General features: G+C 39.0%; 1 protein-coding gene across 6 annotated transcripts in view; it reads left to right on the forward strand.

The window, feature by feature from the left end:
- LOC128860221 (sodium-independent sulfate anion transporter) overlaps positions 1-23,010 on the forward strand; it is a 47,125-nt gene that overhangs the window by 12,775 nt on the left and 11,340 nt on the right. For 2 of the 6 annotated variants that reach the window (XM_054097579.1, XM_054097577.1), the window contains exons 1-10: positions 8,916-9,318; positions 15,173-15,349; positions 15,441-15,645; positions 15,724-15,809; positions 16,125-16,265; positions 18,384-18,638; positions 18,721-19,071; positions 21,624-21,797; positions 21,879-22,026; positions 22,098-22,277. In XM_054097579.1, coding sequence (XP_053953554.1) covers positions 15,185-15,349; positions 15,441-15,645; positions 15,724-15,809; positions 16,125-16,265; positions 18,384-18,638; positions 18,721-19,071; positions 21,624-21,797; positions 21,879-22,026; positions 22,098-22,277 — 1,705 coding nt within the window. In that variant the 5' untranslated portion in view covers positions 8,916-9,318; positions 15,173-15,184. Of the gene's footprint in view, positions 1-8,915; positions 9,319-9,802; positions 9,969-15,018; positions 15,113-15,172; positions 15,350-15,440; positions 15,646-15,723; positions 15,810-16,124; positions 16,266-18,383; positions 18,639-18,720; positions 19,072-21,623; positions 21,798-21,878; positions 22,027-22,097; positions 22,278-23,010 lie in introns of those variants that run through there. The other 4 variants (XM_054097573.1, XM_054097575.1, XM_054097576.1 and 1 more) reach the window with 4 other exon arrangements.

Consider the following 23,010-nt stretch of genomic DNA (forward strand, 5'->3'; position numbering starts at 1 on the left):
ATAAGGACTTTTCGCCATCAATGAGTACAGTAGAAAGATAGGTTGCTGATTTTAAACGTGGTCGTACAAGCCTTGAAGACGATCCACGTCAAGGACGTCCAAAAACATTTAAAAAAAATACAGGAAATCGTATTGGAAAATCGGTAAGTGTCTGAAAGAGATTTAGTAGAAGCCCTAGGCATCTCATCTCATCTCATTCCAATATTTTGACTGAAGTATGGGTTTTCAGAAAGCTGTGCGCACAATGGGTGCCGCATTCGTTCGCTTTCAAAAGGACAAAGTGCATTTTGTACATCAATTCATCGCTAAGGGTGAGACGTGGGTCTATCACCATGATCCTAAATCAAAACAAGAGGCTAAAGAGTGGTGTGAACCTGGCTCTTCGGCTCCAAAATGAGTTCGTGCCCAGAAATCGGCCAAGATGGTGTTAGCATCACTTTTTGTTTGTGGATTACTTGCAAACTGGTAAAATTATAAATTCTGAATATTGTCGTAACCTTATAGACCAACTGAAGGAAACAATTTCAGGTCAGGGTCAGTTTGCAAAAGAAAAAAAAATATTTTTCATCAGGACAAGGCGCTGTGTCACAAGAGCATTTTGAGAATGGCTAAAATGTAAAGTTCGAATTGTTGGAGCATCCACCGTATTCACCAGATTTGGCCCCTAGCGACTTACATCTGTTTCCAGACCTAAAAAATGCATACGTGGAAAGCGTTTTTCATCAAATGACGAGGTCATAACAGCTGTGGAAAAGTATTTTGCGGCCCTTTCATTTTCTCACTTCCGGGATGGAATTCATAAATTGAAATCTCGTTGGAACAAGTGAATAAAGTGTATTTCAAACCATAAAATTGTGTTTTTCTTATCGATAATTTTCACAATAAAATACCTATGGGCTCTGTACAAGTAGGTGTGTCAGTCATTAAAAAAGCTTTTCGTGGCTGATGCAGGTATTGAATGCACGATCTTATTATTTGCTATCACGCGAATCCCACTTACAATATAAACAATACTCACTTTACATGGAATTTTCAAATTCAAATAACTAACGGTAGATTATCGAAATACGAGTACATTTAATGAGGCGAAAAATTCACTACTTGAGATGCTCGTAGAATTATTTTTGATGTCACCGACGACGGTTTAGCGTTAGAAAATTCAAGTGCATTGAAATATTGCACATGAATTTGACTTATATTATTTGTTTAATTAAGTTGCTTAATTAATTGCATTTATTTTGAATGCGTTTAGATAAGACAAACTACTATGATTATTCAATTGCCCTTCATGTTGAAAGAGCACGAAACGGCTGCTGAAGCATTGGAATGAGTTTTGTTTTTTACATTACTCTGACTTCTATTGTATTAGGTGATGAAATGTCTCGAGTATTTGATTAGTTTACTGTTTGGCCTTTAAAGTATAAGTACACTTCTGCTTTTATGCAATATGTACTCAAGTATTACGCCCACCTGAAATTGACGCAGGCACCCGCACATGCAGGAACTTAAAGAGTTTTGTTTTTACGAGTGTAAACTTTTCAAACAAAAAACAAACATGAAAATACATTGACGCAATCTATTATAACACTTTTTCAGGCAGCCGGTTCTGTATATTAGCAATAAGTCAGTCAGTGAAACGGTGACTTGTAGATAATTTAATGTTTAGTTGAAGCGATTAGATATTATAAGATCACGAAGCTCGTCTTCACGGTGGCTTCAGGAGGCAAAAATCTACATTTTCGACACCTGCTCTTCTTTGCTTTTCATCGAGGTCAGAAACCTGCCGAAGCAGCCCGGGATACTTTCGACGTGTATAGAAAAGGTGTCACAGGCGAGTCTACGAAACACGTCCCGCAGCGGAAGGCCTTCTGAACACGATGAAGAAAGTCAAGACGGATCCTCATCCAAAGAAGATCATGATATGCGTTTGGTGGCACTGGAAGGGCATGATGCACTGGGAAATTATCGAGCTCTACATTGCCCAGCTACACCACGTGAATGAGGCCATTCGACTGAAAAGACCTGAATGGCATGGTTAAACTCACACTTCTTCACGACAACGCCAAGCGCCATGTTGCACAAGTCGTCAAAGCCGCACTCCGAGAGCTCGAATGGGAGGTCCTTCGGCATCCATCGTATTCTCCGGACCTTGCACCGACCAATTACCATATTTCCCAGACCATATGAAGAGCGTTACCTTCGATAACGAAGAGGACCGTAAAAACTGGCTCAACAACACCTCGTTGACACCAGACCAGGCGATTTTTGGCGGAACGTATCAACAAATTGGTCGAGAGGTGGGAAGATGTTGGAAACAGCAACGGCGAATATATTATCATACCAATACATAAGTCTGGAAGCAAGTTGGATGTCCAAAATTATCGCACGATATGCAAAATAATAATAATAAATCTTAACTCTTTGAAACCTGGTTCATGATTTGGTTCTCGTCCAAATTTCAGATATCATAACGCCTTATCAGCATGGCTTTGTTAAGAGTAGATCTACTGTGACGAGTTAATTTTAAATTTATATTATGTCTATCCGCAAATTTTGTCTCAAAACAATTTGAAATAGGTCAACAATGCGATGACATATTCACCGACTTTTTGAAAGCGTTGATAGAGTCAGCTTAAAATACTGGGTTCAATTGCAGATGACTTGAAAATTGACAGTTATGTTGACTGCATAAAACTTCAAAAGGGCTTAACAAGATTGGACGCTTGGTTTGTTGATAACTCCTTACCTCCTAATCGTGGTAAATGCCAGTACTTGTCCTTCAGTAGATGTAAAGTTGCGATTGATTTCGATTACAAAAATGGGAGGTAGGATAATTTCATATGCCGATGATACTGTAATAGCAATCTCGGGTAAACACCTTCCAACACTGTGTGATCTTCAACAAAGAGTTCTCAATAGACTATCATTTTGGTTCAAAAGTCGAGGACTAGAAGTGAATCCAGAAAAACTGAACTGTTCAGGCAAGGTACATTGCAATAAGGCTGAGCACTTCAAGTAAGTGGCCACGGTAAAATCCTGGTTGGCACCCTCGAGGGAAGAGTGGGAACGGGACAAGGTAAGACAGGGCGAGTCCCTCCATGTATACACAGATGGCTAAAAGCTCGAGGGCAGAGTGGGCGGAGGTGTATATTCCGACCATCTGGGGATCTCCTTCATCTCTTAACGAGATTGCTGAGCCATTTCGCTTAAGGATAATATGGGTTCCTGGCCATCGAGACATTGAGGGTAACTGCAGAGCCGATGAACTAGCGAGACTCGGCACCAAATTGACCGATGAGTACATAGACAATGACATAGGCATGCCCTTACAAACATGTAAGCTACTCATCCTCGAAGAAAGTGTAAGAGTAGCGAATGAAAGATGGCGTAATGAAGCCACTTGTAAAATCGCCCGAGAGCTGTGGCCGACTCTCAATGCTAAACGCACGGAACTTCTACTAAGAAGAGATAAGCACAGTCTTAATAATTAATAAAAGGCTTGGGTGATTCAAAGTCAGTTGTTTCATAAAATAAAGTACCCGATACCAAAAGAATCGATACCGAAGTATTTGATTCGCAAAAGTTATCGATTCTTCCCATCGCTAATGTTTGTGAATTTAGTTTTCTTTTTTTTGGTTTCAAAAAGGAATTTGTATTAAATTACATACACTGCGCTCAATAACTACAGCATAGGGACTTATTGACAAGTTTTTACTCTTGTTTGTTCAGTCTTACCCTATCAGAAAATTTATAACTTTTGCAAATGGTGTCGTGTATCAATCAAACTTGACGCTTGTGAACCAGACACCTGCAGTATACAAGTAAACAAACAAATTATGGAGCGCATAAAGATGAAAATAGAGATTTCCATTACACAAAGTAATTGTTTTAGTAATTAGGTTATTCAAAAACTAATTTGGATGATTAATTTTGCATCACCTTGTAAATAAGTTTCATACCTTGTGCGAAATTAAAAAAAGTTCAAGAAATGTTCATAAAAATTTCCCATTTTTCAATCAGAAAACAAAAATGTCGAACATTCGTTTTATGGAGGAAATGTAAAAGACCGCCAGCAAAAAACAAAAAACACTTTCGTCAATGCGGTTTTAGACTTTCTTGAAACTTGCATTCTACTATCACAAAATTCAGTGGGCTATAAAATTGCATTAAAACGATTTTTTTTTTTAATTTGCACAAGACTTGAAAAATGGATTCGTATGTTTTTTGTAGCAGACTGAACTAATGTAGGTTTGATGGCAAGAGTACCACAGGTACAGTTCAAGTAGCACTTACGTGCCGTTTTGATACCATAATGTGGACAACTAGCTGCGAAAAAAAATTTAGGGAAGAGAAAACCAGTTACAGCCATCCAGTGCTGTTGATGTAGTAGAGGAGAGAAAAGGGATCTAGGCTGGAGACGTTCCGCAAGCCATCCCCAAAGGGTACGCTAAGGAATCTCAAGCGCCTAGCCGCCAGAGCCGGACATTTGCAGAGCAAGGGCTCAACAGTCTCTTTCTCTGCAGTATCCCTACAGCTTTTGCAATTGGGGTTGTACGGAATTCCAAGCTTCTCCGCATGAGTGCCGATCACCCAACAACAGACTGAACAATATTTTCATAAAAAAAAAAAAAAAAAATTATAATTGAATGAGAAACAAATAAATTATCAAAACTTGTCAATAAGTACTAGTGCCATAATTATTTAAGGCAGTGTATGTAAGTAAATAACGATACTCAAATTGTTAATTACAGCTGGCTTAACTATTCATAAAATACAATTTAAAAATAAGTAAAATAATAATATTTCATGTTCTAAAATATTAATAATTCATGAAGTGTGTATGTATGTATGAAAATATACTACATTTTTCCCTTTACAAATATTGACTACTTCAATTAGTTTATCAATTCCAATTTCATTCCCAATTAACTCACAACACTTTTGATTTAGGCTTTCGTGTTTTGCCAACAAAACTAACAACAAAGCAAAAATAAATAATAAACTGAGAGTATGAGAGGAAACTGAGAGCGTTTGTTCGTCGCTCCATGTGTTTGTACTGATAAATACAATAATAAATGTTTTGTTTGGTGTATCGCAACTGAAAACTACATACTTCTGGTTTTTCGCAGTAGATTTATCCTCAAAACGTGATGGCACACAAAAAAAAACCAACAACAAAGAGAGCAGAGCAGTCACCACCATAATGCAGGTCAATCTGTAGCGCGCGCTCTAATTTTTTTATTTATTTGGTTTTTTCAACGTTAACGAACACATCATTCATAGTCATAATCGCAATTGGGGAAAACAAAACGAAAATGATACCGTGGGCAAATTGTGGTAAGAAATAGCCAAAAAAGTTAATAAATATATCACAAATGTTATATTTATTGGTTCGGTTTAAGGGGTTACATGGGGTTCGTGGGTTTAAAAACTCGATTTTTTGGCTTATTAATTTCTACAACCTCTCAGGAATATTATCCTAAATTTTCCAGTCGTTCCGAATAATAGTTTCGGAGACGCAGCCTTTGGAAGGTGTGCGCTCCAAGCCACTTTTATTGTTACTCAAAATTTTTAACGCGTTTTTCTTGGAACCGTGTTTTCAAAGTCGGTTGTCAAATGTTCTCGAAACTACTCAACCGATCGTGATGAAATTTTACACAGGTGTTCGAGATACAATTTACTCGTGCTTGGACGAAGGATTTTTTTTTAAATACAACTATTTAAAAAGAAAATGTCAAGCAAATTTGACCGAAATTTTGATTTTTTTGGAAAAATATCTGCCAAAATTCCAATTTTTACTTTTATTTTCTTTCCTCCGTTCAAGCACGAGTTTATGGCCTTAACTAAAACACTTATTTTTGTTTTTTTCATTTTTTATGATCCTGTCAGTAGTTATGCTCACAACGCGGACGCACCTTTTTTTTCGAGGGGTCACCGAAAATGACGTCACAATGGAGGAGTTTTAATTTTTTTTTTTAAATTTCAGAAATTATTCTTTAAATATGTATCTATAAGACAGAAAAAAGTTTGAATTAAATAAATAATTTTTTACATAGAATAAAGAAAATATTGAAAATAGGCCTTTTATTGGCAACGCCTATACTACAAAGGCATATAAATGCATTAGAAGCTGGGCTTAAAACTGGAGAATAAAGGTTAATGAAACCAAATGCTTGTATATTACGTTTACACTAAGGAAAGAAACTTGTCTTGCAATGAATGGTCAGAATATACCACAAAAAAATTAAATAAAATATCATGAAATTCACTTAGATAGCAGATTCTATAGTATAAAGTGCTACTATTTAAAACCATGCTATAGCCAATATGGGCATATATAATATAGAAACGCGGGAACTGCTACGCTTCCAAATATTTATTTTTTTCACAATAAAGCCCCAAATCTTCGAAAAAAACCTTTAAAACTAATTCAACCTCCCAATAATAATATAGAAACGCGGGAACTGCTACGCTTTCAAATATCGAAAAACTTCAGAGAGTGCAATCTAAAGCATTGCGAATAATTACGGGAGCTCCATGTCATCCCACTACAATTCTTTATCAACAAATGTCTCCGCATTTTCTGCAGAATATTCTGACCAAACACCATCAGTATCGACGCTCTTTGCAGATTAATGAATGAGGAACCCATCCTTAGGCAAATCAAACGCAGAAAGTGGCGATGGATAGGTCACACATGGAGAAAACCACCAGATAGCATCCCGAGAATGGCACTGGACTGGAACCCGCAAGGGATCAGAGGTCGCGGTCGATCAAAAAACAATTGGAGAAGGTTGATGTTGCGCGATCTAGCAGATGCCGACATCTCATGGGACGGTGCAAAAACAACAGCACAAAACCGTTTTTGATAGAAGGGTAATGTCGAGGTCCTATGCTCCCGAGAGGAGTGAACAAGGAAAAAAAAAACGAAACAAAAAAATGGTATATAAAGAACGCTAACATTCACAGAGACATTTGCATACCTCGTGTAGCCGATGAAATAGTACGTTTGAGCAAAAAATACCTACAAAAGCTAGAAGACCATCCCAATAAACTAGCCCGAAATCTATTTCTAAATGAAAGATAAACGCAGTTTCAAGGAAGACTGGGAATTACGCCTTTCCAGCTCCCTCCATCCAATTCTATCACATCAAAAAAACGAAACAAATCGCACATACTCGTCGTGAGGGACAACGGAAGATTTAAGGGAGACTACGAACTAGGCTTTTCCGGCTCCCAGCTACGAAAATTCGGATACCTTATCACTCCGAAAAAATTGCACAATATGCACAAAGGATAACGGAATCTTTATGGGAAACTGGAAACTATTATAGTCCTTTTTTCTTTCCCAGCTACGAAGAATCAGACAGTGGAAACCCGTCCTTTCTGGCTACCTCCATTCATGCACTTCCATCACATTCATATTCGATTCAATCATATATTCCATTGATCAAATAATTAGTTTCTTAGCACTAGCAAGGAAACATAATACTCTAGCAACTTATTGCTTGTTTCTAATGCAAGAAAGATTCAATAAATAAAGAAAATGAAAAAAAAAAAAAAATGTGTGATATAGGGCACATTAAAGATATAGGCCCCTATTATGAGTTACATTCGATCTTCGATATTCGCTGGTTGTCGAAGATCGAAAATCGAATGTCAATTTGGTATTATGAGCGGTGCAACGCTATCGAAATTTTCGTTGTTTACCGAATTTAGAGTCGAATGCAATTTTGCTTTCGATCGTGTAGCGTATTGTGGGAAAACTTGTTAAAGTGTAAGTTGTTTGCGATTATTAATGGTTTTATAGTAACCAAATAATAAATATATACTAATTTTATTAATTTTATCAGTCACCAAAGTTCAAGCAGCAAAAAAATAGGAGGAATTTACAACGGAACTGAATTGCTTGGGACCACCAGTGAGAACGGCATCAAAATGGGTTAAGCTTAATAATGGTTTTTTGTTTTTTGTGATGTTTATAGAAATACATTTTTATTTTCCCTTGGTAGGTATGAGCTGAAATACGTAGAAGAACTGAAATACATATTTTTATCGAATGACGAATAATTGAATAAAGAAAATTTATAACAAAAATAAAACAGAAACTGTGGCGTAAAGGTTTCTGTTTAATACTTTTTAGATTTTTCTATAATATTCTCAAAATTTCATTTCTTATGTTTTCTACTTCTCCGTTATTTGACTCCACTTCAATATCTTCAGCATCATCGTACACAGCGGGTTGAGCAAGTCCTTCATTACCAATACTCAATTGGTACGATCCCTGAGCACAAAATCGGAGAACTGTGGCTAGCTTTAGCATATTTGGAATGGATTTGGCTCGGGTGCACTGCTGCAACTGGTTTTCTGTACTGGGCAGTAGGTTAATAAACGCCTCTTTAGATAATCTAAAGTTCTTTAAAAATCTGTAAGGGAATTTCTGTAATATTAAGTACGTCAACACATTTTGAAAATTCTAAACATACTCAGTGGAAGCCATTTCTAGGGGGTTGGATGCGCCCCTCCACTGTTTTCTACTTCTAGCTAGTTCCACTAATCTTTCATCGTCCGATGAATTGTCGAACCACAACTCCGTTGTACTTATTTTCTTACTTTTTTTAACTTTTAAAAATGTTGTTAGCAAAGAATTTCAACACAATCGGTTGTTCTTTTATTTTGATTTGCTGTATCAGCTGAGAAAAAATTATCTATTGTAAATGCGTCGAGCGATCGAAATTCACAATAGTCATATTCTTCAACGAATGAGCACCATAATACCAAATGAAAATTCGTTCGATCAGCACTTTCGACTACAGTCGAAGATCGAATGTTGCTCATAATAAGGGCCATATTTTAAGCATAATTCGCATGAAAAGTTCCTACTGTACTCCGCTCGCCTCAGTGCGTTAGTTGCTGTAGTCTGAGCCGGTTGCCGGCATAGTGCGCTCAGTATAAGTTTGCCATCACATTGGGTGTTTAAGGTCGATCAGTTGTTGGTTACATTTAAAAGTTGACGCACGTTCTGAATTTCGAATTTGCTTCGAAGGCGTTGGTTCGTTTTTATGTTGTTCAATATTCCACTCTATACAAATATGATTGAATAATAAGATTAATTAAAATTTTTCATTGCAATTAAATGGAATTTATTTGGTGAACAAATAAACTGAGAGACAGTGGCACAAACAACCAGTTGAGGTGTATTAATGATGATGAGCAAGCGAAAACTATAAACTATTAAAGCCAACAACTAACACAACGCCTTCATTTCAAAATTATAAACAAAAAAGAAACACATATTCCAAAACAAAACAAAAAAAGGTGAGCACACTTGTGCAAATTGCTAGTGTAAACAAATATAATATTTCCAAAAAAAAAAACAAAACAGTTATATAAACAATTTTTCCTTGCTTTTGTGCCATGTAGAACTACAAAGTTGACAGTCTTGTAGCATCAAGGGAACAGCTGTATACATTTTCATTGAAAATCCGCTAACTGAATTAATTCAGGCTTCATGCAAACGGAATTTGTAAACAAATTTTAATGGAGGCGATAAAAGGCGCATTTGACGGCAGTCAATTACTGACTCTATTCATAATGCATTAGCAACACCTTGATGAATGACGATCGTGAAAGTTTGTCTAACTTTGAAAAAAGAATAATACCTATGTTTGTTTGCTATTTAAAACTATTAGGAAAGAATAAAAAAAGAAAACGAAAAGTTGCGGAGACAAATACGAAAAGATATGAAGTGAAGGCATTACCGAGAATTTCGTTTAGTGGGTAACTTACTATCGGTGCTGAACGTCAATTTGTGGCAATACGAAAAAAATACTTTTCAAATCCAAAGCACTGCGAATGAAGCTAATAATAATCTCTTTTTGGCGAGTTGTGAATAAAAAATTCTCTTTAGTGAATTAAAATTTTTAAATGCTAAATTTCTAGTAGCAAAAATCGAAAGCTGAATTTATGTTAGTGCAAATTTTGACCGATCATTATTTGTTTGTTTTTCCTTTCTAGTTTGTTTACGGCCAAGATGTATTGGAAGCCTGCATTTTTCAGGTTATAGGGCACCCGGCACTCAAAGTATAAATAATTAAAAAGGCCTAAAATTTAGTTTGGAAAATTACTTTTATTCAATTCAAAGTAAAAAATGTGTGAAAATAGCACAAAATTAAGAATGAATTTACTTTTGCTCGATATGACCACATTTTGCCTTGACTATGGCCTTGAGATGGTCCAGAAACAAGTCGCAGATGTTCGAAAGTGACTTGCAGGTATTTTGGCCCACTTGCGGACAATGGCTTTTTTCAACGCCTCGAGACGGGTAAAACTTTCAGTTCGAACGTTGCTCTCTAAAATGGCCCAAAGAGAATAATCCATCGGATTCGCGTCTGGTGAATTTGCCATTGTGTGGACGTCCGGAACGTTGTTTTTTAGCCATTCTGATGCCCGTGCATCTGCTGAAATTGGTTACACTTCGAGCGCCGGACCCTGTATCTACCGAACCCCCCTGTTGTCCTCTACCGTTCCACTCGCTTCACTATTGGATAAGAACAATAGTAAAATAAATTTAAATAAAACAACAACAGTGGGAGATATCAAATTGATTGATTGACCAAATTTTCAATCCACATTCATGTCATAATGAATGGAGTGGCATATCATTTCAATGACAGTCTCCGCTGCACTAGCAGAGCTGCAAGCATCATCATCATCATCTTGGCGTTACAGCCCGGGGTGGACCATTGCCTCCTCGACAGTCCGCTTTCGCGCTATGTTGTGGGATTTTCATCTTTCGTACATCGTCTTCTACGTCTTGCAACCATCGTCTGCTTAGCCGGCCTCTCCTTCTTGCTCCCTCAGGGTTTGCTTCAAATACTTTTTTGGTCGTTCTTTCGCTGCTCATCCTTAAAATGAGTCCATACCACCTTAACCTTTGGGACTTAACATTGCATTTCCACCCGCGATTAAACCACTGAGCTCGTGGTTATACCGTATACGGTATGTATCGTCTTCTAATTGTATAGGGCGGAATATTCTTCTAAGAATTTTTCTTTCAAATCGCATCAGTAAATTCACTTCATTAACTTTAAGGACCCATGTTTCACAGCCGTAGGTGAGAACCGGTCTTATTATACTTTTGTACATCTGCAATTTTGGTTCCTTAGATATCAATAAAGACTTCATAAGTTTGATATGGCCAAAATATGCTCTGTTAGCTGCCTGAATACGGTCATGTATAGATAAGGACATAGCCTTATTTATGCTGAGTACTACGCCTAAGTATTTAAACTCTTGCATGAACTCAAAAACATAACTTCCGATTCTGATGTGACTATCATGAAAGGTTCGTGTCATGTACTTCGTCTTTTCTTCATTTATATTAAGGCCCGCTGGTTATAGCTACAAGCGGTCGTTCGAATTGTTGATGATTCGTCCTTATAAGTGCGGCGTTAATCCGACAAAAGCCATTCAAATATTGGCCTCGTGTTGTTGTTGTTGTAACAGCATAAACATTCCCCATTACATATTCCGTGTCGTTCCGGTTATGCAGAACCGACTGTCGTGGGAACGACTGACCTCGAGCTCGTCCAAAGTGGTTGTGACTTGTTAACTTAGATGAAGAGAAAATAATTGAGAGCTCTGAAGCCGCATAATCATAGCCAAAACAATTTGAAATGATCCGGTCTTCGAATTTCTCCATCGAGGCATGAGTGTTGCGTCGCTTGTAGGGCATATAGTGCCGCCTCGTTGGTGTCACAGTTCGGATATATCGATGATGTCATGCGCTGGCAATAGAAAGCCAGTGTACATCGCTGTATACTGAGGACCACTGATGATAGCGGTAATGATGATGATACCGTTTTGCGATAAACTGTACTAAACGAACAATCTTTATGTATGCATTGATGCCTGGTCGAACGCCTGCGAGTCGTGTTCGCTTCAATAACAGAAATTTTCCGAAACATAGCCACTGAGCCTAAAATGGATCTTATCCGAGAATACGATTTTTGGCTAAAATATGGATTCACCTATTTACCATTCAGACGAAATTTCGATAATATGTTTTACTAATTTCCAAACGTTCGCCAAGCGTGAAACAATGCATGATGAAGTGGCAAACCATGCAGATTCCTTTACAGCTGGATTGGTAACATTGATAGCTATTGAAATGTAACTATTGGAAAAGCCAAGATTCGGCTATTCAAGGTGGTATTAGAACTGTCAAGGAACTAGAGGTGGAAATACCTATCTGTCTTTGGAGCTCGTCCCTGCTTGGCTGCAGGGAAGTTAATGCGGTTGCTAGAGGGGCTAAAGTCACTAGATTCGTTCACAGGGGGATGCCGCAAGGTGGTGCCCTTTCGCCCCTACTTTGACTAGTTGCTATTGATGAAGCTCTGATAATGCTAAATAAGGGTGGGGTTAACGTAGTAGCATACGCCGATGACTTGGTCCTGATGGTATCGAGACCGTTTTCCTCAGTCATGGCTGAGATTTTGGAATGGTCACTGGCTGTACTCAGTCGCTGGGCTGCCACTTGCGGCCTCCGAGTCAACTCTGACAAAACGGAGCTGGTGCTATTTACCAGAAAATATAAACATCCACCCTTTCGACTTCCCAAATTAACCACCACTTGACTCCAAACTCCATTGGAAGCTATACATTGAAAATCGGGTATATATATATGTATATATATAATTGGCGCGTACACCCTTTTTGGATGTTTGGCCGAGCTCCTCCTCCTATTTGTGGTGTGCGTCTTGATATTGTTCCACAAATGGAGGGACCTACAGTTTCAAGCCGACTCCGAACGGCAAATATTTTTATGAGGAGATTTTTCATGGCGGAAATACACTCGGAAGTTTGCCATTGCCTGCCGGGGGGCGACCGCTATTAGAAAAAACTTTTTCTTAATTTTGATCTCTCACCGAGATTCGAAACCGACGTTCTCTCTCTGAATTCCGGATGGTAGTCACGCACCAACCCTTTCGGCTACGGCGGCCGCCGTACAATATGTTTGGTAACAAATGGGGACTCGAGCCACAGGTCGTGCTGTGGATGTACAGCGCAGCGGTTTTACCAATTTTAACGTATGGATGCCTGGTTTGGTGGCAAGCTCTTCGGAAGGGCTATAATATTACTAAACTGCGGAGGTTGTAAAGCACTGCATGTATTGGCATCACCGCAGCGTGTAAAACTTTCCCCAGTGCTGCCCTGAATGTCGTTTTGTACTTAGTTCCCATTCACATTTACGTTATTTCCATCACAGCTCAAAGTGCAATTAGGTTAAAGGAGATTGGCCTCTGGAGGCAATCTCTCAAGTGACATGGTAGCATTTTCAGGCAGTTAACACCGTATTTTTCCGAACTTCGAACAGATCTCCCTATCCGCTAGAGCAGTCTTTCCAAATAGGCAGGATTGGATCGAGCGGAAAATCTGCACCGAAGCTTGCACCTCTGTCTTCACTGACGGTTCCAAGATGGAATTGGGAGTCGGAGTAGGGGTTTCTCTAAATCTCCAATTTATCTATCTCCGTTAAAATGTAATACTGCTAGTGTTTTTCCAGCAGAAGTCTTTGCGATCCTGCAGACATGCAACATGCTTAGGGAGCGCGGGAGCGAGGGAGATATTAACATTTTCTGCGATAGTCAAGCCGCAATCAAGGCTCTGACGACGCAATAGTGCAGATCGAAACTAGTAAAGTCCTGTAAGGAGGAGATCAAATCTCTTGGGTGTGCAGGTAACATTTCTCTGGTCTGGCTCTCTTGCCAGGAAGAAACTGAATTGGCCTCAGAGATCGCCTACCCGGGCATCGGTATCCCCCTGACAGTTGTTAAAGGGGAACTGCCATATTATTTCCCAGGAAAACGCAAAAAAGATGGAGCTCCCTTTCTTCATGTGCTATTTCGAAAACCCTTTGGCCCCAGTACAATATATGTAGGACTCAGAAAGTCCTTTGTACTCCTCGCTATTCAATTTCCACACTCGTAGCAGTGTTTATCGCAGAAAAGCTAGGGTTACTATTTAACCCTCATTGCAGAATTTTTATTTTATTTATTTATTTATTTATTATTAAAGTCAACATACAACCATAGGTTATTTTTACAATGATTGACCTTAAGAATAGTTTACATAAACGGATTAACAGTAAAATCGAAACTAAAATTAGAATTAAAATTACAGATAGTAGTAAAGAAGTATAAGTTGGAGAAAGTATTAAAAGGAAAGTAAGGTAAAAAATAGTAGTAGCAGGAGTAGGGATCTGTGGGGACATTTCATAGAAGGAGGCTGTTGAGCACTTTCTCTGTAAATGTACGGGTTTGGCAGCTAGATGATTAAGACCACTGGGTGCTCCTTTCTTCGACAGTCAGATTTTTTACGGATGTCAAATTTTCTTAAATTTGCCTTCAAAGCCGACCTCTAATTTTCAACGACGTTCCAATCCGGTGATTGTGGGGACATTTTTATACTTATATTGGGGGGCAGAGAAATGGCAAAGCGAATGCACCTAATATCGCTTATTTCAGGGACAACCTGGTTACATTGAATATTTCGAATTATCTTTGTTTTTATCTCCATTTTTAAATGCTGTTACACACGACTGGGTTTAGTCAAAAAAGTTCTTAAAGACCTTTGGTTTAAGTACAATATTACATTTTAATCGCCGCCTAGATCGTGAGAGGATCGGAATATGGCCAGAACTTGTTACTTTAAGTTAAACAAAAATAATTGAAAAATATCAAGTGTTCTTTTTATAACATTGCTAAAAGTAAATCAGCCCATAATCCAATCTTCCCATTACATTCCTTTGCATTTAACTAAAATTTTCAGTAGGGTGTCAACTCCTATTGAAAACTATTATAAATAGGCTTTACAAACTGAAATTGCGACTGCAAAGCGTGCAATAATAGATAAGTCCTATTATGCGCCTATTATTATTCCAACACAATGCAGGGAGTTTTTAAAATGTATTTCCATTTAAAACTACTAAAGAAATAATAATTGGATTGGAAATATTAATAATAAGTTTACTGAACATGCAAACTTCGTTACGATTACAGCCTTTGTTATAAACAATTATGTGTGCGCTACTCTAAAGTGTAGTTAAAAAGTAATTTGTAGCTTGTCACAAACAAGCACTTAACTTAAAGTTTACAATTTTCTATTTCAGCTCTATTGAATCATGAGACCACTGGACGTCGCTTACCGACTACTGCCGGGCATCAAGTGGTTACATGGCTATACGGCGCAAGATGCTATAGCCGATCTGATTGCGGGCATTACTGTGGGTCTAACGGTATTGCCACAGGGTCTGGCCTATGCAACATTGGCCGGGCTGGAGCCACAAGTGAGTGCCCGCCCCATGCATCTTGACAAATAACTATAAATATTTTTCACCACTACATATTCACATATCCATCTACCTCGAAACTTTTCAGTATGGCCTGTACTCTGCATTTATTGGTGGCATTGTTTATGCCTTTTTGGGCTCCTGCCGACAAGTTACTATCGGACCAACAGCATTGCTGGCGCTAATGACCAGCCGGCATACGAGCTTCGGTTTGAACTCAGGTCCAGCTTATGCGATATTGCTTTGCTTGATCTCGGGAATTGTTGAGTTTCTAATGGCTGTGCTGCGCTTAGGTAGGCACCTTTGCATATGAAGTAATTGAATGGAATAATTTGAATGTGGAAACTTTTATTCTTCATGTTTACATAAAGGCGCACTTGTGGACCTAATTTCACTGCCAGTTACCGTGGGTTTCACCTCAGCGACAGCGGTCATAATTGGCACCTCACAGTTGAAAGTAAGTACACTATAGGGGTTCATATACAAAGTGGTGCAAAATTAATCACCATAGATTTATATTTCTTGCAAATCATATTTGACACTTGTGAACTGGACAGCTGCAGTATACAGACAAGCAAAGGAACGCTTAAAGGTCAAAAGAAAGATTTTCATCACTCAAAATTTTTTTTTGCATTTAATATTTTTTGTATTTAGTAAGAAAATTATTCAAAAACAAAATTGGATGCTTAATTTTGCGCCACCTTGTATATAATATTTCACCGATTTCTAAATTTTATGCAGTTCTTTTATTGATAAACTGTGCACGTTTCAGGGCCTGCTGGGTATTCGCGGCGGGGGTGGCGGTTCAGGCTTTTTGAAAACCATGCAATCGGTTTTTACCAATTTGGACAATATTCGCTACGGCGATTTTACATTGGGCATCATTGCAATCACCATATTGCTCCTGTTGCGGGTGAGTAAATTTATGGAAATAAGTGCATTCTTGTTATGTGGAAGGGAGGCAATACCTAGGAGATCTTTCAGGTCGCAATGCTAAATCCCAAATAATAATACAGGGTGTCCGGTGGCAGAATTAGTTTTTAAATTTAAAGTTTGTTCCTAACCGCTGAGCATATGAGTGGGAGGGGACCGCATTAGCTGCGTTATTCATGAGGGTTAGGTATTTAGTCACGATGTCGCAGTGAATGGGTGGCCAACGTGCGTTCGCAAACGAAGTATTTTGGTTGACGTTACAATAATTGACGTTTACGTGATACCCCAAGTGAAAATTTGATGCGTTCCGGGCAACAAGTTCGGTGGCAAATAGTGGATACATCGAGGGCTAGTGGAAATATTGAACTCGTCGCTACGAATTTGGACGATAATCCGCGTCAGCCGATGCGCAAGAGAATGGCTCGCCTAGGACTTGCAAAAACTATTGTGCTCAAAATATGGAGCGAGGGTCTTAGATCCTTCACCCCTTCAACTCGTAGAAGCATTTAAGTTCAACCATCGCGATTTGTGTAAAAATTTCTGCGAGATCCTTTTTGGGTGTTTTGCCGAGTTCCTCCTCCTATTTGTGGCTTGCGTCTTGATGCTGTTCCTCAAATGGAGGGGCCTACAGTTTCAAGCCAACTCCGAACGGCAGATATTTTTATGAGGAGATTTTTCATGGCAGAAATACACTCGGAGCCATTGCCTGCCGAGGATCGATTGCTATTAGAAAACATTTTTTCTTCATTTTGGTGTTTCGCCGAGATTCGAACATACGTTTTCTCTGAATTCCGAATGGCAGTCACGCACAAACCGATTCGGCTACGGCAAACACCTTCTGTGGGACAATGCTGGAGCGATTTCGTACGGTAAGCACTATCTTCTGAAGTGATGCAGCTCATTTCCATTTAAATGGAAGTGTAAATAAGCAAAATTGCCGTTATTGGTTACCTAAAGGACGGAACCTAGTATTAAAACATCAACAGATACTTCACACTCGCAAAGTGACGGTTTAGTGTGCCTTGTCAAGTAGTGGGCTAATTGGACCATAGATACGTGAAGTACCAGACTGGCACTCGCCAAGTAGCAATAAAGCCCCGTTTTGATACCCTCCAACAGGCAAATAACTACAGCCAACTAGAGCTGAAGATATTTAGGAGAAGGTTGATGGGATTTAGGTTGGACCACTGCCTCGGGCTGCCGAAGAAAGCAGCACTCAGGGACCTTAATTGTCTGGCTGTCAAACCCGGATATTTACAGATAAAATGCTAAAAAGTGTACTTCTCTGAAAGGTCCTCACAGCTTCTGTGATGGGGATTAAATGGTAAACCTAGCTTTTTTGCGTGAGTGCCGATCGTCCAATGACCGATAAGCACAGCTACACGTTTGGAGATTGAATGGAGTGGAGTCTCTAGAACTTTCTCAGTCCCCCGGCTATTGTACTGGGGTAACAGGGTTTTCGAAATACCACACGGAGGAATAGAGCTCCATCCGATCTGTGCTTTCCTGAGAAATAAGTTGTGCAATTCCTCTTTAACAACAGTCAGGCGGATGCCGATGACCGAGTGGGAGACCTCTGAAACCAATTCAGGCAAACCTGGTCGTTCCCACGACAGTCGGTTCTACGTAACCGGAACGACCCGGATTTATATCCGGCCAAGGACTGTCACTTCAGCAGCATTCCTCGTATATGCATGGGGAATGTTTATGCTGCTACAACAACAACAACCACAACAACCCATCCCTGGAAAGGTCATCAGCAATTTCATTTCCCTCCATGTGCCTATGTCCCGAAACCCAGGTCAGAGAAATGTTACTTGCACAAAAATTTGATCACAGGAACATGTAAAATGTCTGATAGATATCTAGAGATAGCCAATAGCCACAGCAGATAGTGCTTTATATAAATTATAATTTTAATTCTGGTTAGCAGAAATAATAACTTTTAGAGATATGAACAATACTTGATAATGGTTCGACAGGACGTTCGTTTAGAAGTGCAAGACGTTTTTCTAATACTAATCAGCTTATTTCTTCTCACTAAATTTGAATCGAATTTTTCATCTTTATGAATATTTTTCTTGCTCTTTTTTTCCAGAAACTGAAAGATGTAAAAATACCCGGCCGTCGTGTACTGAGCGGCACGCTTTGGGTCATTGCAACGGGTCGCAATGCCTTAATTGTGCTCATCGCTAGTATTTTAGCATACAACACTTGTGAGACACGCGAATCATGTCCCTTTGTCTTGACGGGGAAAGTAAAGAGCGGTTTCCCAGATGTTGAAGTGCCCAAATTCCATACCACAATACAGCTACCAAATGGCACTGCGATCGAACAGGATTATGTCGATATGGTAAAATACTTTTTAGACACCAAATAGTTAAATAAAATATGCACAAGTAATTTCTATATTTCCGGTTCTATTTTTCGGGTAGCTTAAAGAGCTTGGGCCCTCCATGCTTATATTGCCCATAATCGCGGTGCTGGGAAATGTTGCCATATCGAAGGCTTTCAGCAGTGCTGGCATAAGTCCGACACGTGAATTGATTGCGCTTTCACTCTCCAATGTTGTCGGTTCGTTTTTCTCTTCAATGCCGGTTACTGGCTCTTTCTCACGCAGTGCTGTGAATCATGCGAGTGGTGTGCGTACACCCATTGGTGGTTTCTACACCAGTGCTTTGGTGTTATTGGCGCTCGGCTTGCTGGCACCCTACTTCCAATACATTCCAAAAGCGGCATTGAGCGCAGTCATCATATCGGCGGTGATATTCATGATCGAATTTGAGGTGAGTGGCATGAAAGAATTTTATTTGTTTAGATTTACCTTCTATGCGTGAGTTGAATGGACATTTCGAAACATTATGAGCAGTAAAACTGCTAAGTAGTACAAGGTGGCACAAAATTAATCATCCAATTTTTTCAATAACAAGTTCACAAGTGTGAAATGTGATTGACGTATGATGCCATTTGCAAAAATTATAAATCTTCTGATAGGTGATTAATTTTGCGCAACCTTGTAGTATCATTAGTAACGCTACTCTTTAGGCTAAATATACATACGATTGAAAACTACATATTTATCGAGATTTGAAAATGTTCATGTATAGGGTGTTTTTTCAGCTGCCTGAGAACTATTGCTGTCGATAACTATGGTTTGACTGATGAGAATGGCAAACTGTGTTGACATTTCTGTTCAGTAAGATTTAGCGGCCTCGGTAGTCTAGCGCAAGTGCACTAGCCTACCATCCTAGAGGTTGTGGGTATGAATCCCACGTAAAGCATGGTTTGCGTACTTTTCCAAATTTACCTACTTTCCAAGTTTCTAAAAAAAAAAAAAAACATCTCATTCCTCAACCCTAAAACCTTATCCTTTCCATCCTTCCAGCACAATAGTCAGCTTAATTGCATTATTTGCATTGTGGCTGTTACATACAAGGAAAAACAAAGAAAAACACACAGTACTCATTGCATCAGTGGCGCCAATAAGAGGAAGCGGGCAACCGCAGTAATAGCGCAGACACATCAAATTTAGCGAAGTCCTCAACAATCTGTGCGATCCTTCTGGCAGAAAAATGTGAAACATAGATGGCGCTCTAAACAGTAAAAATGCGTTGTCCCTAAGCAACGACCGGTGGGTTTTTCCACTATTTAGACTGACAACGCTTGCAAATTTTGGAAATTTACCTGGCGGTTTCATCTGTCCTTATTTCTTTCGAAATGAGGAAAAAGCTGCCATGACGATGAATGGCGAGTTCTATCGAGCCATGCTGACTGAATTTTTCTTTCCACAAATTAATCAGCTAAACATCGACGACATTTGGTTCCACTAAGACGCCAACTTGGCAATCGATTTATTGCATTATTGAAGCCACCATTGACGCCATACGGCCAGATTTATTGGAAAAAGTAGTCAAAAATTGGACTGATCGAAAGGGCCATGTAACTCGCAGCCGCGGCGGATACGCAGTCTGTGTCAGAAGAAAATAAACGGTTTTTATCTTGTAACTTCAAGATATATTTCGTTTTGCTTTGTGCTGCATAATAGTCTCACTCAAGGGCTACGACGCCAGTGCTAACTCAGGTTACCGTCGTTCGAGACTTTCCCGCAAACGCAACCAAAAAAATGAGTGAGAAGTACGCGAAGCGTTTTGAGGCGGTATTTTTATGCACGCATTCGAAAGGGCCGAAATTATCTTACGCCACGGCTGCAAAAGTGATTAAGAAACAAAAAAGTTTGTTGTGATGTGGAATGAGCGATATAAAGTGTACAAAAATGTTGTTGACTTTTCCGAGCGCGGCTTGAAGCGAGTGACGAAAAAAACCAGAATAACGTGATCGTCCAACTTTTCAAGCGGGACCCTTCTTTGTGACTACGCCAATCATGATCAGTTCTTGCTAAAAAGGGAATAGACGTGAGTATTAACACCATCGAACGTCGACTGAAGGAGGTGAACATATCTTACCGTCCCAAATCATCAAATCCACTGCTCTCAGAAAAACACATTGAGAAACAACAAAACAAGAAAATGGCGTCACAGTATTGGACTGGCCTTCCCAATCCCCGACGTCAACCCCATTGAAAATGTGTGGGGAACTATGAAAACGCATCTTGCCGGAAGGCCAGTTCTTGATATAAAGCAATTGTGCGTTAAGTTCGCAAAATGTAGTCCTTTTTGTCGACGAGCTACGCAGAAAAGCTGGTTCAAAGCATGAAGAAGATGCCAGGCTATACTCGACAACGATGACGACTACACGGCTTATTGACTAATTGCGAGTCGTAGTTTTGTATATACTTTCATGTAAAACCATTTTAAATATATTTATTTTATACTTCATGAATATTCACGTTTCCTTTTTTCTGACACAGACTGTATGCCGGATATGAAATTATCGACCAAATTATAATAAAAATATGCATTCCAAGAATATTTCTGTACTGTGTTATCATTTGAAGTTCTTAAGCTCTAAAGAAAACACCCGATATTAACTTTACCAATCATCACAAAGGACGGATCTATGTCTTTCGTTCAAGTGGGCTTTCTCTTCGGGCAATTGACCTAGATCTCTTTGAATTACTATTCCTGTCATCCTTTAATGAATCCTTTAATTACCACTCCATTAAAAGTGAGTTTAAATTATTCCAACTGTTCATGTCAAACTGAAAATTTTTTCAAACGAGTATTTGCAAGCATTTGAATCAGATTTATTTATTTCTTGAATTATTTACGTTTTTTTATAATACTTAGATTTTTATGATAATCTTGAGTTCTTCTAAATAGCAACTATGTTTAAAATAAAAAATTTAAACAAAAACTTATCTTACCAAATTTCTTTCCAGGTCGTTAAACCACTGTGGCGCTGCAGTCGTCGTGAATTGCTTCCCGGCGCCATTACATTCGTTGTCAGTTTGGCAATTGGCGTGGAAATAGGCTTGCTGTTGGGTGTGGGAGTAGATGTGGCGTATTTGGTGTATCGCGCCGCAAGGCCAGCACTTAGCGTATCCAAATTAAGGGTATTCAGCAAATTGGATTTTTTATTGACTAACAAAAAAAAAAAAAATGCGAACCTAATACTTTTGACTCAACCATTTTAGACCACCAACGGCACTGAGTACATTCTCATGCGTCCCATACACAGTTCGCTCTACTTCCCAGCTATCGAGTGGGTGCGTACGGGTATCTCAAAGGCTGTGGCGATGCATGGCAGTGCGCCGGTTGTGTTGGACTGTGCCAATATGCATGGTTAGCAATTGATTTTATTGGATTTTTTATTATTACAGATTATAGTAAATTTAATTTTTCCGCCTTTGTAGAGCTCGATTTTACGGTTGCGCGCGGCATGGGCGCTTTGCATAAAGAATTGGCAAGCAATTCTGTGCCACTCTTTCTAATGAAAGCTTCGAAGGAGATCAGCGTAATACTGAAAGAGTCTACAAATTGTGAATTTCCAACTATAGAGTCCCCAGATGATTTGGAATATATATTGGATAACAGTAAGTAAAGCGCTACTCATTTTTATATAGAAAAAATTTGTAAAATTTCAAATCGTAAATGTGAAAATGGGAGCAATTAATTCGGCCTTTTTTGGTGTCCATGCCTAGTAAAAACTAACAAAGTAACAGGTCAGTCCATTAGTTCGTGCGTTTTTTAAAGTATTTATTAATCAATAATATATTTTCCTTCATTATTTACCATGCCTTCCCAACGTTTAGGCACATTTTTAATTCCCTGCTCAAAAAATTTGTTGTCCTTGGAGCCACAATACGCTTCGATATCCCTTTTTATAGCTTCTTTTGAGGAGTAGTTCTTGTTACTCTGATGGGATTGAAGTCCACGGAAAAGGTGATAATCACAAGGTGCAATATCCGGAGAATATGGTGGATGCGGCATTAGCTCCCATCCGAGCTCGTTCAGCTTGCCTAATATTTGCCTTGCGGTATGAGGTCTTGCGTTGTCGTGGTGAAACACAACTTTGCGTCTATTCACTAAAGACGGTCGATTTTTGTTAAGTGCCTCACTAAGGTTTGATAGCTGATGGGAATAATAATCAGCATTTATCGTCTGGTTTGGTTCTAGAAGTTCATAATAGACAATACCGGCCATATCCCACCAAATAGACAGGAGAATCTCTTTGAGGTGAAGGCCATCTCTAGGGGTCGGTTCTGGTGTTTCATCTTTATCTAACCATTAAAGGACCCATTTTTCATCACCAGTAACGATACGGTT

Source organism: Anastrepha ludens, chromosome 4, assembly GCF_028408465.1.
Source record: "Anastrepha ludens isolate Willacy chromosome 4, idAnaLude1.1, whole genome shotgun sequence".
Classification (NCBI taxonomy): domain Eukaryota; kingdom Metazoa; phylum Arthropoda; class Insecta; order Diptera; family Tephritidae; genus Anastrepha; species Anastrepha ludens.